At 46.1% G+C, this 23,454-nt stretch overlaps 1 protein-coding gene across 2 annotated transcripts in view; it reads right to left on the bottom strand.

Annotated features, from left to right (window-relative positions):
- Positions 1-3,316: 3,316 nt before the first annotated feature.
- LOC138663579 (oocyte zinc finger protein XlCOF6-like) overlaps positions 3,317-23,454 on the bottom strand; it is a 40,876-nt gene continuing 20,738 nt past the window's right edge. For both annotated transcript variants that reach the window (XM_069749827.1, XM_069749828.1), the window contains 2 exons: positions 19,127-19,217; positions 3,317-5,229 (listed from right to left, as the gene is read on the bottom strand). In XM_069749827.1, the coding sequence (XP_069605928.1) occupies positions 3,728-5,229; positions 19,127-19,217 (1,593 nt within the window). In that variant the 3' untranslated portion in view covers positions 3,317-3,727. The remainder of the gene's footprint in view (positions 5,230-19,126; positions 19,218-23,454) is intronic.

Genomic DNA, 23,454 nt, shown 5'->3' with positions numbered 1-23,454 from the left:
GGTATGTGGCAAAAAGTACAATCTGGTGGATTGGAAGGGTTATGGCCAAGAGGACAGGACCTGGGAGCCTATTGAGCACATTCGGGCTCCTCAGCTCATTACTGCCTTTGAGCGTAGCGAGACGCAAGGAGGGGGGCCCTAGGAGGGGGTAATGTTAGGTGTCAAGTTCCCACCACTGCACAGGGGGAACCTTGAACCATGTCCTCTGCGGTCTCCCATTCTGCCCCAGCTGCAGTGGAGTCTGCGCAGCAGAGATGTCTAGACATTCAACTGGCCCACAATGACCAATCCACTTTCCAGGAAACTGTTCATGTAGGACCTGACACCCATGTGGTGGTGCATCATGTTGCAGGAAAAATTCAGGGAACGTGCCATCTTCAGTGCATAAAGAGGGCAACACATCATCATGATGGTCGTCGTGGGCCAGTTTAATGGCCACCAAGATCTTCCGATTCAGACTTTTATCTTTGGGGTCATCTGAAGGCAATTGTCTATGCTGTGAAGATACGAGATGTGCAGCATCTGAAACAATGAATACTGGAAGCCTGTGCTAGCATTTCTTCTGTGGTGTTGCTGTCAGTGTGTCAAGAGTGGGAGAAGAGGGTTGCATTGACAATCCAACACAATGGGTAGCACTTTGAACACATTTTCAAAGTAACATAGTAACATAGTTAGTAAGGCCGAAAAAAGACATTTGTCCATCCAGTTCAGCCTATATTCCATCATAATAAATCCCCAGATCTACGTCCTTCTACAGAACCTAATAATTGTATGTTACAATATTGTTCTGCTGCAGGAAGACATCCAGGCCTCTCTTGAACTCCTCGACTGAGTTCGCCATCACCACCTCCTCAGGCAAGCAATTCCAGATTCTCACTGCCCTAACAGTAAAGAATCCTCTTCTATGTTGGTGGAAAAACCTTCTCTCCTCCAGACGCAAAGAATGCCCCCTTGTGCCCGTCACCTTCCTTGGTATAAACAGATCCTCAGCGAGATATTTGTATTGTCCCCTTATATACTTATACATGGTTATTAGATCGCCCCTCAGTCGTCTTTTTTCTAGACTAAATAATCCTAATTTTGCTAATCTATCTGGGTATTGTAGTTCTCCCATCCCCTTTATTAATTTTGTTGCCCTCCTTTGTACTCTCTCTAGTTCCATTATATGCTTCCTGAGCACCGGTGCCCAAAACTGGACACAGTACTCCATGTGCGGTCTACAAGTCTTCATAAACTTGTAAAAAACTTATGACAGAATAAAGTTACATTAAAACCACGCACACCACTGTTTTTCTTGTGAAATTTTTCAATAAGTTTGATGTGTCACATGACTCTTCCCATTGGAAAAAACAAAGTTGGATTCAAAATGGCCAACTTCAAAATGGTCACCATGGTCACCACCCATCTTGAAAAGTTTCCCCCCTCCCATATACTAATACTAATGCCGCAAACAGGAAGTTGATATCACTAACCATTCCCATTTTATTTCGGTGTATCCATATAAATGGCCCACCCTGTAGTATGCGGCAGTGATTTGTGTCGGCCTATAATCAGCACCTTAGACTTCGAAACAGCATTTGTACTGTGGCGCCAAGATGAATAATATCTGTTGGTAAATGAAGTATATGATCGCCCCTAAAGTGGGTCTCCTGAAGAGAGAGAAAATGTATGTGTAGTTTATGTATCTGATAAAACACTTGAGCTCTTTTCTATGGATAATTAAGTCCTCTGACATTCAATGACAACATTTTCAGTTATGCCATATTATATGAAAAAACAGGGGAAAAGAAAAAAGTATAGAAGGATTAAGAGCGAGATGGAAGTACAGATGTTAGATAGTAAAGTCTACCTCTCAGCGTCTAAGAGGTATAGATTATGAATATATCGAACACAAGGAAACTGCGAAACAAGCAGATCCCAATGCAAGTCCATAACTGGGGGTTGTCTTTACAGGTGTAAGTCAAACTTTTAGTCCTAAGGATCCTATTACGGGGAAACCATGGAATATAAAGTGAGTAAAGTAATGCAGCCGGATATTACAGTAATATAATGTGAACTCAACTTATATGCCGTTCTAAAATATGAACTGAGACATTCTATATAGTGGGAGAGAAGAACATAAAACTCTATTTAGCTATATCTAATTATATGCTTCAAGAAATAAGTAATAATCTGCAAACTGTCTCTCTCATCAAGGAAGACTAGATTAATTTATGAAGTTCACATGATTCCTTTCCAGTCTAGGTGCATGGTCATCAAGTTCTTGATCTATTGAGCTTTTTCTGCAACGTGCTGGAACTCTGTTTGGCAAAGGTGGAGTAGGTGGCCAGTCAGAAATATGGATTCTGGGAATGTCCAGGGCATCACAGAATGGTCTCATGTCACTTGGATCTTTGAAAGTATGCAGCTGGAATGGGCACCACCAGAAGTACATCAGGCCATTTTCTTAGAGGGCATCAAGTAGTGGATTCAGCACCCTTCCTTTAGCAAGTGTCTTTTAGGATAGATCTGTGAGCAATTGTATGCATTTTCCATTTGAAGCATGGGTCATTTTTGCCTAATGTACAGAGCGCCCTGTCAATTTCCAGCTTCTTATCAATAGGATCAACAAAGATATTATTAATAATCTTTATTTTAATAATCTTTATATAGCGCTAACATATTCCGCAGCGCTTTACAGTTTTGCACACATTATCATCACTGTCCCCAATGGGGCTCACAATCTAGAACCCCTATCAGTATGTGTTTGGAATGTGGGAGGAAACCGGAGTGCCCAGGGGAAACCCATGCAAACACGGAGAGAACATACAAACTCTTTGCAGATGTTGTCCTGGGTGGGATTAGAACCCAGGACCCCAGCGCTGCAAGGCTGTAGTGCTAACCACTGTGCCACCGTGATGCCCCATATTATTGAATAATGTCCACAGTGTTGGCATAAGCGTTTGTGTATTGATGTTTTCAGGTAGCTGGATATTATTGTGATTTTCTTGGTCATCAATCATATTAAGCACAATGTTTACTTGCTGGCTGTGAAGATCCACTGTTTGTTTAAGAGCATTATGATGGCCCACACCTTGTATGACATCATCCTCTAATCTCTGTAACTTGTCAGTAAGCTGTGACATGGAATGCGAGTCCCGACACCGCTGGAACAGAGCCGTAATGGAACGCAAGAACAAGTGTTTTTATTTTAACGCGGCCAATCATGAGGATTGACAAAGGTTTGTTCTAGTAGTGGATTATCCCTTTAAGAAAATACAATTTTTAGTTAAAACATTTACAACATTCAGAACATGAAAAAGGCTTCGCCTGTGTGTGACCTTTTGGAAGTTTATTAAGAGTTGATTTCCGTGTAAAACATTTCCCACATTAAGAACATGAAAAAGCCTTTTTCCCTGTGTGAATTCTTTGGTGACTAATATTTAGATGATTTCTTCACAAAACATTTCTCACATTCTGAACAATAAAAACACTTCTACACTGTGTGGGTTCTCCCGTGCCTATCAAGGTCTGCTTTTCGGTTAAAACATTTCTCACATTCTGAACATGAAAAAGGCTTCTCCCCTGTGTGAGTTCTCTGGTGCAGAATAAGATGGCATTTCTGGGTAAAACATTTCCCACATTCTGAACAGCAAAAAGGCTTCTCCCCTGTGTGAGTCCTCTGGTGTATAACAACATTTAATTTCCGTTTAAAACATTTTCCACATTCTGAACATGAAAAAGGCTTCTACCCTGTGTGAGTTATTTGGTGAATAACAAGACCCCGTTTATGGTTAAAACATTTCCCACATTTTGAACATAAAAAAGGCTTCTCCCCTGTGTGAGTTCTTTGATGTCTAACAAGAATCCATTTCTGGTTAAAACATTTCCCACATTCTGAACATGAAAAAGGCTTCTCCCCTGTGTGAATTCTCATGTGTATAACACATTCTGATTTCTGCTTAAAACATTTGCCACATTCTGAACATGAAAAAGGCTTCTCCCCTGTGTGAATTCTCATGTGTATAACACATTCTGATTTCTGTTTAAAACATTTGCCACATTCTGAACATGAAAAAGGCTTCTCCCCTGTGTGAGTTCTCCAGTGGGTATCAAGATACTCTTTCCTTTTAAAACATTTCCCACATTCTAAACATGAAAAAGGCTTCTCCTCCGTGTGAGTTCTCTGGTGGCTATCAAGATTCGCCTTACTGTTAACACATTTCCCACATTCTGAACATGAAAAAGGCTTCTCCCCTGTGTGAATTCTCATGTGTATAACACATTCTGATTTCAGCTTAAAACATTTGCCACATTCTGAACATGAAAAAGGCTTCTCCCCTGTGTGAATTCTCATGTGTATAACACATTCTGATTTCTGCTTAAAACATTTGCCACATTCTGAACATGAAAAAGGCTTCTCCCCTGTGTGAGTTCTCCAGTGGGTATTAAGATGCCCTTTCCTTTTAAAACATTTCCCACATTCTGAACATGAAAAAGGCTTCTCCTCCGTGTGAGTTCTCTGGTGGCTATCAAGATACTCTTTACTGTTAAAACATTTCTCACATTTTGAACATAAAAAAGGCTTCTCCCCTGTGTGAGTTCTTTGATGTCTAACAAGAATCCATTTCTGGTTAAAACATTTCCCACATTCTGAACATGAAAAAGGCTTCTCCTCCGTGTGAGTTCTCTGGTGGCTATCAAGATACTCTTTACTGTTAAAACATTTCCCACATTTTGAACATAAAAAAGGCTTCTCCCCTGTGTGAGTTCTTTGATGTCTAACAAGAATCCATTTCTGGTTAAAACATTTCCCACATTCTGAACATGAAAAAGACTTCTCTGTGTGAGTTCTTTGGTGGCTATCAAGATGCGCTTTCTGGTTAAAATATTTCCCACACTTGGAACAAGAAAAGCTGTTCTTCGCTGTGTGAATCTTTTGATGTTTAAGAAAAGACTTTTTGAGGGGAAAACTATTTCCATATTCCGAAAGTGAAAATGGCTCCTTTGCTTTAGAAGCAATGCATTTTTTAATGCTTCTTTTATTACTTTGATTTTCCTTAGTAGTCGGTAATGAATCAGAAGACAGGACCTGTTTCAAAGGATCAGATGACAGATCTTTGTTGTGAAGAGATGATGGTATATCTGGAGTAATGGAATCCACTTCAGTAGTATCCTGTGGCATCTCAAGATCATCTGATTTAAAAATTGAAGATTTCAGCTGTACCTCTGATTTCCTGGTACAGACATCTGCCAAAAATAAAATCAATATTTACTTTTGAATAAAATATCCTTAAATTTTATATTTTTGAACATTTCTACTTAGACTATCAGTAAAAATAGCATGTTATGTAATAATCTTAAATTATTCACCGAGACAATGATAGACTGAGAGCTAATAGAAAACTTCATAGGATGAACCAGTGGATCGTGGTGTTCAACTGTTTGTTCTTTCTGCCTCCCAAATATACTAAATAAAAAGCCACCAAACAATGATATGTCCTGTCCTGGTCTGGCTGTACATCACTACAACGACACTCTTAGAAGCACCCTTGACCAAGTAGCGCCCCTCACCCTCAGAACCTCCAAACACAGAGTAAAACAGCCCTGGCTCACATCAGAAACCCGATTTCTCCAGCGATGCTCTAGTTGTGCTGAACGCTTATGGAGGAAAACTCGCACACCAGAAGACTTCATCCACTTCCAATTTTTGCTAAGAACCTATAATTCTGCCATTCACCTCACCAAACAGACGTATTACACCACCCTGATCTCCTCGCTATCCAAAAACCCCAAGAAACTTTTTGACACCTTTCACTCACTCCTCAGGCCAAAAGCACAAGCCCCTATCACAGCCATTTGGGCTGATGACCTGGCCTCCCATTATATAGACAAAATAGATAATATCCATCAGGAAATTTGCTCCCAGCCACCAAGTGCAGTGACTCCCATCCCTCCCTGCATTACCCCTGGCTCACTCTCCATATTTGATCCCATCACAGAAGAAGTCGTCTCCAAGCTCCTCTCTTCTTCTCGTCCGACTACATACACTACTGACCCCATTCCCTCACATCACCTCCAGTCTCTCTCTCCAGTCATCACAACTCACCTAACTACAATCTTTAATCTCTCCCTCTCCTCTGGTATTTTACCCTCCTCCTTCAAACACTCTATCATTACTCCATTATTAACCCCTTTCTGACATATGATGTACTGTCCTGTCGAGGTGGGGTTGGCCCATATGACCACTGACAGGATAGTACGTCATGCCCTTTAATGCAACACCGCGACTTAAGTGATCGCATTAAAATTCCGGTGCCACCTCACCTTATGGAAGATGGCCTCGGCATCCTGGGGTATGGCGCCGCTCCCCCCCCCCCGGCCTCCCGATCGCTGTGATTGGCTGTTCAATTCTGAACAACCAATCACAGCCTTTCTCATTGGCTGAAACAGTGAGGTACCAGGCTAGGATCGAGTACCAATGTACTCGATCCTAGGGCTGGTGCCTGGCAACGCCAGGCATCGGCCAAAACCCCCGGATTGGCGCAATCGACGATCACATCGATCGCGCCAATCGCAGGGCACAGCGGCGATGTTACCGCGCTGCGCCCTGACTGTAACTTCCTGCCCTGCCTGTAAATTCACCGATCCTACCCTGGAGCCTGCAGCTACTGATTGGCGCAATTAATGTGGTCGTCGATTGCACCAATCAGAGGGCACAGCAGCGGTGTGACCGCGCTGTGCCCTGATGGTGACCTGCCGGTCACTTGCTGGTGACCTGCCGGTGACCTGCCTAGGTGACCTAGGCTGGTTCCTAGCAACACTGGAGTCACCAGGGCCTCCTCTGATTGGTGGGATCGATGTGATCATTTGATCCCACCAATGACAGGCCACAGCAGCGGTATGACCGCTCTGTGACCTGTCTCACCTCTCCCTGACTTGTCTGACTGCTCTGCAGGAATCCTCACACTTGTTGAGGATTCCTGCAGAGCGGTCACACTGACAGATCCCCTCCTGTGCTGAGACTTGTGGTGCCACAGTAGCCTGTGACACCACAATTCTTGCTAAAGACAAAAGAAAGAAGACAGAAGAAAGAAGAGAGACTACAAACGTAAGTTCATCCCCGATCCCGGCCCGATCTCTCTTTACTCCCCTTCCCTACTTTGCGCCACGTCCGACCGTGCCCAAATTTAGCAGCCGCCGAGCGTTGATTGGTGACGCAGTTCACCGATCAACACTCGTGCTCACTTTTCTTTTTCACCCCCTTAGCACCGCCGAGCGTTGATTGGTGACGCAGTTCACCGATCAACACTCGTGCTCACTTTTCTTTTCCACATCCCCGTGCGCACCCAGCCGCCGCGTCTAAACCCGTGCCTTTCGAGTTTTTTTTCCACATCCCCGTGCGCACCCAGCCACCATGTCTAAACCCGTGCCTTTCGTTTGTTTTTTTTTACACATCCCCGTCAGCGCACCCAGCTGCCGTGTCTAAACCCATGCCTTTCGGGTTTTTTTCACATCCCCGTCCGCGCACCCAGCCGCTGTGTCTAAACCCGTGCCTTTCGTTTCTTTTCTTTTTTTCCCACATCCCCATGCGCGCACCCAGCCGCCGGGTCTAAACCCGTGCCTTTCGTTTCTTTTTTTTTTCCATATGCCCGTGCGCACCCAGCTGCCGCGTCTAAACCCGTGCCTTTCGTTTCTTTTTTTTTTTTCCACATCCCCGTGCGCGCACCCAGCCGCCGTGTCAAAACCCATGCCTTTCGTTTCTTTTTTTCCACATCCCCGTCCGCGCACCCAGCCGCCGTGTCTAAACCTGTGCCTTTCGTGTTTTTTTCCACATCCCTGTGCGCGCACCCATCCGCCATGTCTAAACCCGTGCCTTTCGTTTCTTTTTTTCCACATCCCTGTCCACACACCCAGCCGCCGTGTCTAAACCCGTGCCTTTCGTTTCTCTTTTTTTCCACATCCCCGTGCGCACCCAGCCGCCGCTTCTAAACCCCTGCCTTTCTTTTCTGTTTTTCCACATCCCCGTGCGCACCCAGCCGCCGCGTCGAAACCCGTGCCTTTCGTTTTTTTTCCACATCCCATGCGCGCACCCAGCCGTTGCATCTAAACCCGTGCCTTTCGTTTTTTTTCCCACATCCCCGTCCGCGCACCCAGCCGCCGCGTCTAAACCCGTGCCTTTCTTTTTTTTTTACACATAGCTGTCCGCGCACCTAGCTGCCGCCTTTCATTTCTTTTTTTTTTCCACATCCCCGTAAGCACCCAGCCGCCGTGTCTAATCTCGTGCCTTTAGGTTTTTTTTTTCCACATCCCCGTGGGCACCCAGCCGCCGCGTCTAAACGCGTGTTTTTTGTTGTTTTTTTCCTCCACATCCCCGTGCGCACACCCAGCAGCCGCCGAACTTTGATAAGTTATGCGGTTCACTTATCATAGCTCTCGTGCCTGCCGGGTTTTTTTTCACATCCCCGTTCACACACCCAGCAGCCGCCGAACTTTGATAAGTGACGCGGTTCACTTATCAGAGCTCTCGTGCCTGCCAGTTTTTTTCACATCCCCGTTCACACACCCAGCAGCCGCCGAACTCTGATAAGTGACGCGGTTCACTTATCAGAGCTAGGGCCTGCTGTTTTAGACTTTTCCTTTCACAGGTATTTTTTTCTCCCTATTTGCTTTTTTTTCCTTTAGCCATCTCTTTTTCAGAATAGTTTGCACCAAACACTATCCCCCCCACATATACACAGTTACCAATAAAGTACACCCAAGCACCATACAAAAAAAAAATGTCCCGCTCGTCCCGGCAGCGCTATTCAGCGGAGGAGGCATATTCTTTCCTTGCCTCCGACACTGATAGCGAGGGAGGGGGATCCCCCATTCATTTACTCTTTAGAATCTTCATCCTCTTCCTCCTCCTCCTCATCTTCCTCCTCAGGTCCAGGCGGAACCGCCACGCAGACATCGCCAGACAGTAGCAGTGCCCACTGTTCATGAAGATGAAGCAGCACCCACTCCTGAAGATGAACCAGCGCGCCCCTCTTCGGACCCCGTATTATGGACCTCGCCCCCCGAAATTTATGAGCCACTGATTCCTGATTTTATGGCAGAATCAGGAATCAAGTTTGACACCACAGGCCTCACAGAAATAGACTTTTTTTAAGTCTTTTTCTCTGAGGATTTTGTTGACCTCATGGTGGAGCAAACTAATTTGTATGCTCGGCAATTTTTGGAGCAAAATCCCGGTTCATCATATTCTAACTGGTCTCCTGTAGACACAGTTCAAATTATGCAGTTTTGGGGCCTGAAGTGTACGTGCCCCAAAGGGACATCTGTGTGGATGAGTCCTGGTTCATTCTAAGGGGAGGCTCAGATTCCGTCAATACCTGCCCAACAAGAGGGCCAGGTACGGAATCAAACTCTACAAGCTGTGTGAGAGTACCTCAGGGTACACCTACAGCTTTAGAGTGTATGAAGGGAAGGACAGCAGGATTGAACCGCCTGAGTGTCCTTCTATCCTGTGAGTGAGTGGGAAAATTGTGTGGGATTTGGTGCACCCACTGCTGGATAAAGGTTATCACCTCTACACCGATAACTTTTATTCCAGCATCTCACTCTACAAATCCCTCTCTGCGCAAGGTACCGCAGCCTGAGGTACTGTCCGCAAAAATCAGAGAGGCCTCACGAAGACGCTACTTGGGCAGATGCTCAGAAAAGGTGAGAGCAAAGCCCAATGTAGCGACCACCTGCTGGTGGTCAAGTACAAGAGGGATGTCCTCCTCTTGACCACCATACACGTGATGGCAGCGCCCTCAGCATTGTACAAGGTACCTCTACACAGGTCTGCAAACCGGACTGTGTACTGGGGTACAAAAAAATATGGGGGGCGTTGATCTCTCCAATCAACTCCTCCAACCGTAGAGTGCTTTGAGAAAGGCCAAGATGTGGTACAAAAAGCTGTCCGTGTACATCGTACAAATGGCAATGCTCAACGCTTTCCTGCTGTCACGATGTGCACGCCACACTGATACGTCATACCTTCAGTTCCAGGAGGCAGTGGTTAAGGTCCTGATGTTTGGCACGAGGGAAGGAGCGGGCCCCAGTACTTCCAGAACTGAGGGTGCTCGTATCGTACCGGGTCAGCATTTTCTGGGGGTAATCCTGCCAACTGGAAGAAAAGGTAAGCCGCAAAAAAGGTGCCAAGTGTGCTACAAAAGAGGAATACGCAAAGACACCATCTATCAATGCGACACTGGCCCTGACAAACCCAGCCTGTGTATGAAGGATTGCTTCAAATTGTACCACACCTCCATGAACCACTAATTTACTTTACAGGAACCAGTAGATTAGTTCCAAAGAGGGGGCACATCTAGGTAAGTTCCTTGGGGGTCTAGGTTCCAAAATGATGTCACTTGTGTTTTTTTTTTACTAGTTAGGCACATCAGGGGCTCTGCAAATGGAACATGACGTCCTCAGACTATTCCATCAAAGTCTGAATTCCAAATCGTCACTGCTTCCCTTCTGAGTCCCGACATGCCCAAACAGTTTTTTCAGGACAAAAACAGTAACAGGACAAATTGGGCAACAACTTTTGGGGTCCAATTTCTCCAGTTACCCTTGGGGAAAAAAAATTGGGGACTGAAAGATCATTTTTGTGGGGAAAAAATATAATTTTTTATTTTCACGCCCGGGCGTCATAAATTTTAGTGAAGCACTTGGGGGTTCAAAATTCTCACCACACACCTAGATAAGTTCCTTAGGGGGTCAAGTTTCCAAAATGGGGTCACTTTTGGGGGTTTCTGCTGTTTAGGCACATCAGGGGCTCACCAAATGGAACATGATGCCCGCAGACCATTCCATCAAAGTCTGCATTCCAAAATGTCACTACTTCCCTTCTGAGCCCCGAAGTGTGCCCAAACAGTAGTTTTCTCCCACATATGGGGTACTAGCGTACTCAGGACAAATTGGACAACAACTTTTGGGGTCCAATTTCTCCTGTTACCCTTGGGAAAATTAAAAATTGGGGACTGAAAGATCATTTTTGCAGGAAAAAAATAGAATTGCTTATTTTCACGCCCGGGCGTTATAAACTTCTGTGAAGCAGTTGGGGGTTCAAAGTGCTCAGCACACACCTAGATAAATTCCTTAGGGGGTCTAGTTTCCAAAATGGGGTCACTTGTGGGGGGTTTCCACTGTTTAAGCACATCAGGTGCTCGCCAAACGCGACATGGCATCCTATCTCAATTCCAGCCAATTTTAGCTTGAAAATGTCAAACGGCGCTCCTTTCCTTCTGAGCGCTGCCATGCGCCCAAACGGTGGTTCCCCCCACATATGGGGTATATGCGTACTCAGGACAAATTGGACAACAACTCTTGGGGTTCAATTTCTCCTGTTACCCTTGAGAAAATAAAAAATTGGGGACTAAACGATCATGTTTGTGGAAACAATAGGATTTTTTATTTTCACGCCCTGGCGGTTTAAACTTCTGTGAAGCACTTGGGGGTTCAAAGTGCTCAACACACCTAGATAAGTTCCTTAGGAGGTGTAGTTTCCAAAATGGGGTCACTTGTGGGGGTTTACACTGTTTAGACACATCAGGGGCTCGTCAAACGCGACATGGTGTCCGATCTCAATTCCAGCCAATTTTAGCTTGAAACTGTCAAAGGCGCTCCTTTCCTTCTGAGCTCTGCCGTGCACCCAAAAAGTGGTCCCCTCCCACATGTGGGGTATCAGCGCACTCAGGACAAGTTGGACAACAACTTTTGACGTCCATTTCCTCTTTTTACCATTGGGAAAATAAAAAAATTATTGCTGAAGGATCATTTATGTGACTAAAAAGTTAAATGTTCATTTTTTCTTTCCATGTTGCTGCTGCTGTGAAACACCTGAAGGGTTAATAAACTTCTGGAATGTGGTTTTGAGCACCATGAGGGGTGAAGTTTTCAGAACGGTGTCACTTTTGGGTATTTTCTGCCATATAGACCCCCTCAAAGTGACTTCAAATGTGAGGTGGTCCCTAAAAAAATGGCTTGTAAATTTTGTTGTAAAAATTAGAAATTGCTAGTCAAATTTTAACTCTTATAACTTCCTAGCAAAAAAAAAATTTGGTTTCCAAAATTGTGCTGATGTAAAGTAGACATGTGGGAAATGTTATTTATTAAGTATTTTGTGTCACATAACTCTGGTTTAAGAGAATAAAAATTCAAAATTTGAAAATAGTGAAATTTTCAAAATTTTTGCCAAATTTTCGTTCTTTTTCAAAATAAACACAAGTTATATCGAAGAAATTTTACCACTATCATGAAGTACAATATGTCACGGGAAAACAATCTCAGAATCGCCAAGATCCGTTGAAGCGTTTCAGAGTTATAACCTCATAAAGAGACAGTGGTCAGAATTGTAAAAATTGGCCCGGTCATTAACGTGCAAACCACCCTTGGGGGTAAAAGGGTTAAAGAAACCCGCCATCGACCAATCCTGCGCAAACAACTACAGACCATTCCCCAATCTCCCCTTCATCTCTAAACTCTTGGTCACCTGATCTACTCCAGCCTTACTGGTTACTTCTCCACTCATTCCCTCCTAGACACTTCACAGTCCGGTTTCCACCCCTACATTCGACAGAAACTGCACTCATCAAAGTGACCAACGACCTTCTGACAGCAAAATGTAATGGTGACAACTCTCTGCTCATTCTTCTCGACCTTTCTGCAGCTTTCGACACTGTTGACCACCCTCTCCTACTCTCTAGGCGTGCTACTGTCGTGATACTTCAGGGCTCAGTCCTTAGCACTCTTCTCTTCTCCCTCTACATGGCCCCAATTGGACAGACCATCAGCATATTTGGCTTTCGGTACCATCTTTATGCTGATGACACACGACTATACACGTCATCCCCTGACCTTACCCCGCTGTACTACAGAACGCAAGTGACTGTCCGCAGTCTCCAACATCATGTCCACTCTCTATCTGAAACTCAACCTTTCCAAAACCGAACGTCTACTCCCTACTTCTAACCTCCCAAAATCTGACATTTCCCTCTCCGTGGGTGGCACCATAATAACGCCCCGGCAGCAGGCGCGCTGTCTGGGTGTTATGTTTGTCACCAATCTCTCCTTCACCTCCCATATACAATCTCTAAAGACTGTCTCTAGAATCTGTACTTTTCTCGCCATGGAAACAACAAAAACCCTCACTTGCCCTGATCCACTCCCGCCTGGACTACTGTAACACTTTATTAATTGGCCTCCCCCTTACTCGACTTTCCCCTCTCCAGTCAATACATAATGCAGCGGCCAGGGTCAACCGCCTGGCTAATTGTTAATCGGACGCGTCGTTGCTCGTTACACTGGCTGCCCATTCATTATAGGATCCCAGGGCCGCCATCAGGGCATTACAGCCGTGACTGGCGTATGGGGCCCGGTGAGCAGAGGGGGCCCACATCGGGCCCCCTTATCTGCTCACCGGGCCCCTACCGGCAGCCGCAGGCCGAACCGGGCCCTTAGCGGCGGCTGGCGCTGCAGCTGTTTAACGCTATTGAAGTGCGGGCCCGCGCCCGCACGTCAATAGTTAACAGCCGCCAGCCGCAGCGTGCAGGTCGCTGGCGTCTGACGTCATTGTCAGTCACCGGCGAGTGCACGCTTCAGCTGCGTGGAGTGAGCGGGAGCGCGGCAGGTAAGCAGAACTTGTTTTTTTTATATTTTATTTTATTGAGAGCGGCGCTCTGGGGGGGGCCCAGGGCAGTAAAGCTGGACACAGGGAGGGCAGAAAGCTGGACACAGGGGGGGCACAAAGCTGGACACAGGGCGGGCAGAAAGCTGGACACAGGGGGGGCAGAAAGCTGGACACAGGGGGGGGGGGGCAGAAAGCTGGAAACAGGGGGGGCAGAAAGCTGGAAACGGGGGCAGAAAGCTGGACACAGGTGGGGCAGAAAGCTGGACACAGGGGGGGCGCAGAAAGCTGGACACAGGGGGGGCAGAAAGCTGGACACAGGGGGGCAGAAAGCTGGACACAGGGGGGGGCAGAAAGCTGCGCACAGGGGCAGAAAGCTGGACACGGGCAGAAAGCTGGACACGGGCAGAAAGCTGGACACGGGCAGAAAGCTGGACACAGGGGCAGAAAGCTGGACACTGGCAGAACGCTGGACACTGGCAGAAAGCTGGACACAGGGGGGCAGAAAGCTGGACACAGGGGGGGCAGAAAGCTGGACACAGGGGGGCAGAAAGCTGGACACAGGGGGGGCAGAAAGCTGGACACAGGGGGGGCAGAAAGCTGGACACGGGGGGGCAGAAAGCTGGACACGGGGGGGGGGGGCAGAAAGCTGGACACAGGGGGGCAGAAAGCTTGACACAGAGGGGGCAGAAAGCTGGACACAGGGGGGCAGAAAGCTGGACACAGGGGGGGCAGAAAGCTGGACACGGGGGGGGGGCAGAAAGCTGGACACAGGGGGGGGGCAGAAAGCTGGACACAGGGGGGCAGAAAGCTGGACACAGGGGGGCAGAAAGCTGGACACAGGGGGGGGCAGAAAGCTGGACACAGGGGGGGCAGAAAGCTGGACACAGGGGGGCAGAAAGCTGGACACAGGGGGGCAGAAAGCTGGACACAGGGGGGGGCAGAAAGCTGGACACAGGGGGGGCAGAAAGCTGGACACAGGGGGGGCAGAAAGCTGGGCACAAGGGCAGAAAGCTGGACACAGGGGCAGAAAGCTGGACAAGGGCAGAACGCTGGACACGGGCAGAACGCTGCACACAGGGGCAGAATGCTGGACACAGGGGCAGAAAGCTGCACACAGGGGCAGAAAGCTGCACACAGGGGCAGAAAGCTGGACACCGGGGCAGAAAGCTGGACACCGGGGCAGAAAGCTGGACGCAGGGGCAGAAAGCTGGACGCAGGGGCAGAAAGCTGGACGCAGGGGCAGAAAGCTGGACACGGGCAGAAAGCTGGACACAGGGGCAGATTGCTGGACACAGGGGCAGATTGCTGGACACAGGGGCAGATTGCTGGACACAGGGGCAGATTGCTGGACACAGGGGCAGATTGCTGGACACAGGGGCAGAATGGAGAAACGGGGCATGATTGGAGACACAGGGGGCAGGATGACAGACATGGCGGCATGACTGGAGGCACTGGGGCATGACTGGAGACAGATGGGGCAGAATTGAGACACAGGGGGCATGATTGCAGACGGGGCAGAATGGTGATACGGGCAAGATTGGAGACACTGGAGGCAGGATTGGAGACAGATGGGGCAGGATCATGGGGCAGGATGGATACGATGGAGACAGATGGGGCAGGATGGGGAGATCATATGGGACAGGATGTATACTCATTAGGGCAGGATGGCAGAACATATGGCTGACGTCAGGAATGAGACACACGGGGGCTAGGATGGCGAATATTATTACCATAGGGGCTAATTAAGGGATATTATTACTGCAGTGAGGTATTTATTTTATTTTTTGAGTATACTGTTCTAAATGGGGGGTCTGTCCTATTATTGTGTAGAGTGATACTATGTCGCCTTCTTCATGTGGTGTAATGTAGAAGTTGGGAAAATTAAGTAATGTGTTCTGCAAGTGGAACTCGAGATAACGGTGTTATTTCCTGCAGAGATGAGTCCTGGCTGGATGAAGTGATGGTGGTCTGTGCTGGATGAAAGATGAAGGACTTCACCTAGAGACGTCACTGGTGAGTCAGTGTGTTACCTATACACTGACACTATACACTGTATACTATATACAGAGGTCCTGTGTATAATTTCACCAGTGATCACTGGATTACCTATACACTATATACAGAGCTCCTGTGTCTAATGTCACTGGTGATCACTGTATTACCTGTACACAGACACTGCATACTAAGTACAGATCTCCTGTGTATAATGGCACTGATGGTGATCGTATTGTGGTTTTTTTTTTTATTATTGATCAGTATTGTAGTATTCAGTCACTATGTGGTGGTAATATGTGGTCTGGTCATGATGTTGTGGTATTTGTTCCTTGTATTTGATATTATTCGATCACTGTGGTGGTAATATGTCATCTGGTCATGGTGTGGCAGTATTTGTGCCTTGTAGATAGTATTATAGGTCACTGTGGTGATATGGTGTCTGGTCATGGTGCTGTGGTATTTGTTCCTTGTATGTGGTATTATAGGTCATTTTAAAAATTGAAAAATAAATAAAAATATACCTAAATTGTATTGCATATTTTAACAAATATTTAATAGGTTACAGTAGAGTAGGGCTCGGCCAAAAGTGTCTACCTTGTCATTTTGGTGGCTTAAAAAATCTTTTGGCCAAAACAAAAGCTGCCGGCTATATGTGTGATCTGGTGATGGGAACTGTTAATGTGTGATAGGTGAGAAGTGGAGTTTTTCCAAGAAAGAGTGGTGGGACTGTGGACAGTTTGAGGGGTGGAGCGTGGAGGCGGGGCTGGGGTGGAGCCTGGGCGGAGTCTCAAGGGGGCCCCGGAAATTTTGCCAGTATGGGGCCCTGAAATTTCTAGTGGCAGCCCTGTAGGATCCAATTCAAACTACTTGTTCTCACCCACAAAGCTCTCCACAGTGCAGCACTCCCTTACATCACCTCCCTTATTTCTGTCTGTAGGCCTAGCCGATCGCTGTGCTCTGTAAACGACTTTCGACTAACCTCTGCACCTCCCACGCCCGACTCCAAAACTTCTCCAGTGTTGTGCCAAATCCTCTGGAATGCTCTACCCCAAGAAATTAGGACCATTCACAATTTGCATAGTTTTAGGCACTTTCTCAAAACACATTTGTTCAGAGCGGCCTATCACGTTCCTTAATCAAAGTCATTTTATGTGTAAGTGTGCGTGTGTAGCCCATTCACTATCACCACCTATCCCCCACCCCCTGAAGATGGCTGGGCCATCATTGTAAATACATAATTGTAAATACACACCTGTACTTTGTATCTCCCCAGCTCATTGTAGATTGTAAGCTCTCACAAGCAGGGTTATTTTATTTTGCTTTAATCATTATATTATTGTTAACGCTGTTACTTATGACTGTTGTGTTTGAAACTATTTAACTGTAAAGCGCTGCGGAATATGTTGGTGCTATATAAATAAAGATTATTATTATTATTGTTATATGTAGGTAAAAATATTATAAATAAAAATTCCTACTTATCTCATAAAAAATAAGTCACCACTCAGGTCCTTCACTGTCAGTGGAAAAACAGAATTTTCCAATAGTAGTGGCTAAAAGGCTTTTGAAAAGCAACATGGCTTTCATAAAACAAACCAGCAATATCCACTCTCCCAAAGTCAAATCACCCCGACCCCCTTGCTTCTGAATCTTTCAATGTTCCCAAACCACATTTAGCATTCATGTGTTATAGTGAGAAGAACCCACTTAATTTACTGTGTGTGCTTTCTCCTGGAGCACAATCTGGGCATTATGTGTCAGGTAATAAAACTGCAGATATGCAATTTTCACTCTCCAACATCCACTGTGTGATAATATCCGGAAAATGTCTGTTAAATCAAAATATTCCCTACTTCTAAAGATTAATTCATTTGGAGTTACAATTTCCAAAATAGAGTCAATTTATGGGGATTTCTAATGCTCCAAAAGGGTTTTCTGCCCTTTTGTCACATTAGGTCTTCTGCACAGTGTTTCACATCTCTTCTTGGATCTGTCACCAGGAGCTGCCTTATTCATTCTGCAGGCAACACTGGTAATGGAGTAGACATTGGAACCAGAAGTTTCAAGAGAATTTTGAAAATAATTTGTAAGGTCCACTTATTTCCGATTATCCTTTGTGAAGAATTCCACAGTTATCACCACATAAAGTGACACACGTCAGATAGGAAAAATGGACCCTGATTAAGAACAAAAAACTGAGTGCGGGAAATGGTCAAATAAGATTATTTTGGACACTTACTACTGTAGTCAAAAGCTGCAAGTATAGACAACAACACATCTACTGACATGATCAAATGCAACAGTCTTCATCAATAAAAAATGAGTAACTAGTGGTAAAACCTCTGGGGGTAATTTGACTATGTGGCTAAGTGGCTCTTAATCTAAAATATCGTAAAGGCCAATATTTTCTGTCAGAGGAATTTCAAGAGGAAATCTCGGGCATTTGGCAGAAGAAATTGAGACTTATTTTAAAGACTACCAGACTCACAGAAGAGAGGGAGACCAATCCAAACTTTCAGACAGAATGAACCTGTAAAAAATATTTTTTTAAATTTAACAACAATATATGTATGAGGGGAGAACGCCAATTCTAAACAGGAGTTACACTCATTTATGGTGGACTACTGGAGTTACTGACCAGAAGAGTAGATAAAGTATTAGTGCCCCCATTTCAGGAGAGATTGTGCAGTAATCTGAATTCCTTAGGATTGAAAACATAATGTAATTTATGAGCAGACTGTTTCCATGAAACGAGGGCTCGAACCATGCCAACACAACTCCTGCAGGCGTGAATAAATGTATACTACAGCCATCAGCCACGCACAGCTTAGAGATATATCATGGCACAGGTGTAATGGTTTTTATGTAGTTTGTCACAACCCTGTTTGAAGTTAGTCGGTTTTAAATGGAAATGAAAAGTTAGGATAAAGGGAAACTCTGCTGTTATTGTGCAGAAACTCACACTTTTCCCTTACTGCACATTCAATGTTGTCATTCATAAAAGTGAAGTTTGTCCAGAAAGACTGGACCTCGTCTTGTAAAGACCATATGAGAACATTCAGCAGCACAGAAGGGAGAGAAGGTAGATTCATCAAATAAGATATCAGTTCTAGGAAGCCAACAGCATCATTACCCTCCACTTTCTCTTAGAGATTCATCACAATTTTTTTCTTCAAGTGATTTTCTAACTTGTCAGTACATTCTATGTACGCTGTCTTTTGTAGTTAATATATCTACGCAGGTAAAGGTCAGCATCTCCTAATCCTAGAGGGTAGGTGGATCCTCTAGGTTGTAAGTTCTATAGAAAAGGGTTTTCAATGCCCAAAGTCATTTGTGCAGCTTGGGGTGAAGGATAATGTTGTGGTCTAGAGGCAAAATGGTGATCACACGATTGTGACACGACCGGAATAGACAATCGATAAAGCAGCCACAACCGGTGACAAGGAAGAATCTGTGACTTTTCTGCATTTAGTGGTCACTACTCACCTGGGTAGTCATATGTAGGAATTTCCTTCTTACACCACTCATCACCCCTCACATATGTCTCTGTAGTATTAATATGGGTCAGATCTTCACCCTGAAACAGAAATTGGAGAAGTCACATCTATGATCAGCTCTAATCCTGCCATCTCCACCGTTCACATTACACAAGTATAAAACATATACAGTGCCTTATGAAAGTATTCGGCCCTCTGGAACTTTTCAACCTTTTCCCACATATCATGCTTCAAACATAAAGATACCAAATGTAAATTTTTGGTGAAGAATCAACAATAAGTGGAACACAATTGTGAAGTTGGATGAAATTTATTAGTTATTTAAAATTTTTGTGGAAATTCAAAAACTGAAAAAGTGGGGCGTGCAATATTATTTGGCCTCTTTACTTTCAGTGCAGCAAACTCACTCCAGAAGTTCAGTGTGCATCTCTGAATGATCCAATGTTGTCCTAGATGCCTAATTATGATAAATATAATCCATCTGCGTGTAATCAAGTCTCCGTATAAATGCACCTGCTCTGTGATAGTCTCAAGGTTCTGTTTGAAGCACAGAGCGCATCATGAAGACCAAGGAACACAACAGGCAGGTCTTTGATACTGTTGTGGAGAATTTTAAAGCCGGATTTGGATACAAAATGATTTCCAAAACTTCACACATCCCAAGGAGCACTGTGCAAGCGATAATATTGAAATGGAAGGAGTATCATACCACTTCAAATCTACCAAGACCCTAAACTTTCATCTCAAACAAGGAGAAGACTGATTAGAGATGCAACCAAGATGCCCATGATCACTCTGGAAGAACTGCAGAGATCTGCAGCTGAGGTGGGACAGTTTGTTCAACAATCAGTCGTACACTGCACAAATCTGGCTATTAAGGAAGGGTGGCAAGAAGCCATTTCTCAAAGATATCCATAAAAAGTGTAATTTAAAGTTTACAACAAGCCACCTAGGAGACACACCAAACATGTGGAAGAAGGTGCTCTGGTCAGATGAAACCAAAATCGAACATTTTGGAAACAATGCCAAACGATATGTTTGGTATAAAGGCAACACAGCTCATCATCCTGAACACACCATCCTTACTGTCAAATAAGGTGGTGGCAGCATCATGGTTTCGGCCTGCTTTTCTTCAGCAGGGACAGGGAAGATGGTTTAAATTGATGGGGAGATGGATGGAGCCAAATACAGGGCGATTCTTGAAGAAAACCTGTTGGAGTCTGCAAAAGACCTGAGACTGGGATGGAGATTTGTCTTCCAACAAGACAATGATCCCAAACATAAAGCAAAATCTACAATGGAATGGTTCACAAATAAACGTATCCAGGTGTTAGAATGGCCAAGTCAAAGTCCAGACCTCAATCCAATCGAGAATCTGTGGAAAGAGCTGAAAACTGCTGATCACAAATGATCTCCATCAACCTCAATGTTAGTATCTAGACATGGAATCTGTTTATCTTGCCCTTAGACTTGCCCTTAGTTAACATGGATCTTGATGTTTCATCTTGCTTCCTGCCAAAGTTGTATATAAAGCCAGCACCTGCTCTGTTTCATTGCCTGTGTATTATGTTTTGGACCTTGTTCCTCTGCAGTCCCAATCCTGAACTTACGATCCCTGTTGGTCCTTTCCTAATGGTGGAGTCCTCTGCCAACCTGCACGTCTGGATCCCTGCCTACTGACCAAGTGATTGCTGGACACCTGACTTCAGAAACCTCTGACTGACCACACCTGCGGTGAAGTAAGAACTCCAGCCAGCTAGTGTGTACCTCTGCTCTGCAAGAGACTGTGTCTTGTGCACTCATTGCTCAGTGACTTTGCATGCTGTGTCGCAGAGTATCAGCTCTGCTATTACTGTTTATCAGATTGACTGAACATTTATCTGGACTTACCGTATATACTCGAGTATAAGCCGACCCGAGTATAAGCCGACCCCCCTAATTTTGCCACAAAAAACTGGGAAAACTTATTGACTCGAGTATAAGCCTAGGGTGGAAATGCAGCATTTACCGGTGAATTTCAAAAATAAAAATAGATCATTATTTCCCCATAGCTGTGCCATATAGTGTTCTGCACCGTTCATATTTCCCCATAGGTGTGCCCCATATAGTGCTCTGCACCGTTCATTGTGCCCCCTAGCTGTGCCATATACGGTGCTCTGCACCGTTCACTGTGCCCCATTGCTGTGCCATATACGGTGCTCTGCACCGTTCACTGTGCCCCATTGCTGTGCCATATACGGTGCTCTGCACCGTTCACTGTGCCCCATAGCTGTGCTGTGCCATATACGGTGCTCTGCACCGTTCACTGTGCCCCATAGCTGTGCCATATACGGTGCTCTGCACCGTTCACTGTGCCCCATAGCTGTGCTGTGCCATATACGGTGCTCTGCACCGTTCACTGTGCCCCATTGCTGTGCCATATACGGTGCTCTGCACCGTTCACTGTGCCCCATAGCTGTGCTGTGCCATAAACGGTGCTCTGCACCGTTCACTGTGCCCCATAGCTGTGCTGTGCCATATACGGTGCTCTGCACCGTTCACTGTGCCCCATAGCTGTGCTGTGCCATATACGGTGCTCTGCACCGTTCACTGTGCCCCATAGCTGTGCTGTGCCATATACGGTGCTCTGCACCGTTCATTGTGCCCCCTAGCTGTGCCTTATACGGTGCTCTGCACCGTTCACTGTGCCCCATAGCTGTGCTGTGCCATATACGGTGCTCTGCACCGTTCACTGTGCCCCATAGATGTTCCACATAAATTTGTGCCGCCGCTGCCGCAATAAAGAAAAAAAAACACATACTCACCTCCCTTGATTGCAGCTCCCAGCGTCTCGTTCCGGCGCCTCCATCTTCCCGGCGTCTCTGCTCTGACTGATCAGGCAGAGGGCGCCGCGCACACTATATGCGTCATCGCGCCCTCTGCCTGATCAGTCAGAGAGCAGAGACGCCGGGAAGATGGAGGCGCCGGCCGGGAAGATGGATCGGCGCCCGGCGGCTGGAACGTGGACAGGTGAATATAACATACTCACCTAGTCCTGGCGATCCTCGCACTGTCCCCTCCTGTCTTCGGCGCTGCAGCTTCTTTCTCTATCAGCGGTCACCGGCACCGCTGATTAGAGAAATGAATAAGCGGCTCCGCCCCTATGGGAGGTGGAGCCGCTTATTCATTTCTGTAATGAGCGGTCCCACGTGACCGCTGAAGAGAGGAAGAAACTGCAGCGCCGAAGCCCGTGGGACGGCAGGGACAGCGCGAGGATCGCTGGGACTAGGTAAGTATACCTCAGCGCCCTCACCCCCTCACCCGCCGACCCCACCACTACCGTGACTCGAGTATAAGCCGAGGGGGGCACTTTCAGCCCAAAAATTTGGGCTGAAAATCTCGGCTTATACTCGAGTATATACGGTACATGCTATATTGCATTCAGATCACAAATACAAATCTGCTTGTTCAAACCAATGTGTCTGCAGTCTCTTTGACCTAGCCACTGGTGTCCAGTTGTATCTACTAGTAAGAATTGCAGTCTCTCGATGTACAAAACTGATCGACACATACCCCAAGTGACTTGCAGCTGTAATCGCAGCAAGAGGTGGAGCAACAAAGTATTACGTTAAAGGGGCCGAAAAATATTGCACGCCCCACTTTTCAGTTTTTGAATTTCCACAAAAATTTTAAATAAGCAATAAATTTCATTCAACTTCACAATTGTGTTCCACTTGTTGCTGATTCTTCTCAAAAAAATTTACATTTGGTATCTTTATGTTTGAAGCATGATATGTGGTAAAAGGTTGAGAAGTCCCAGGGGGCTGAACAAATTCGCAAGGCACTGTAATACTGGTGGATAAAACAAGACTGAGCATAAGACCTACACAGACATTGTCACGCACGCGCCCAGACTGGTTGGCGCGGGCATACGGGGGTGTGGCCCCACTGGACCACAGACCAAACTTCCCTGGAAGGGGCGTAACTAAGTAGCTTCCTAGGTGTTTGCTGGAGCCTCTGATGGTGAGGTCAGACTTATGCAATAGGAAGCTACCAGGTGCCACTCCAGGGTGATGTCTGGCTGTGGCTGCTGATCCCACTAAGGAACGGAGCGGGCACGGCTGGCACTCTGGCTGACAGACGGGCACGGCTGGGACACAGGCAGGCAGACGGGTACAACAGAGACACTGGCGGGCAGGCGGACACGGCTGGCTCTCTGGTAGGCAGGCGGGTACGGCTGGAACATAGGAAGAACCGGTAGGGACCGGTCTGCAGGCAGGTATGTGAAACAGGTTGGAACCTGTTCAGACAGGAGGACTAAGTAACAAGTAGAGAAAG

This window comes from Ranitomeya imitator, chromosome 2 (genome assembly GCF_032444005.1).
Source record: "Ranitomeya imitator isolate aRanImi1 chromosome 2, aRanImi1.pri, whole genome shotgun sequence".
NCBI classification, from domain to species: Eukaryota; Metazoa; Chordata; class Amphibia; order Anura; family Dendrobatidae; genus Ranitomeya; species Ranitomeya imitator.
This window is presented reverse-complemented; position numbering and strand designations above follow the sequence as displayed.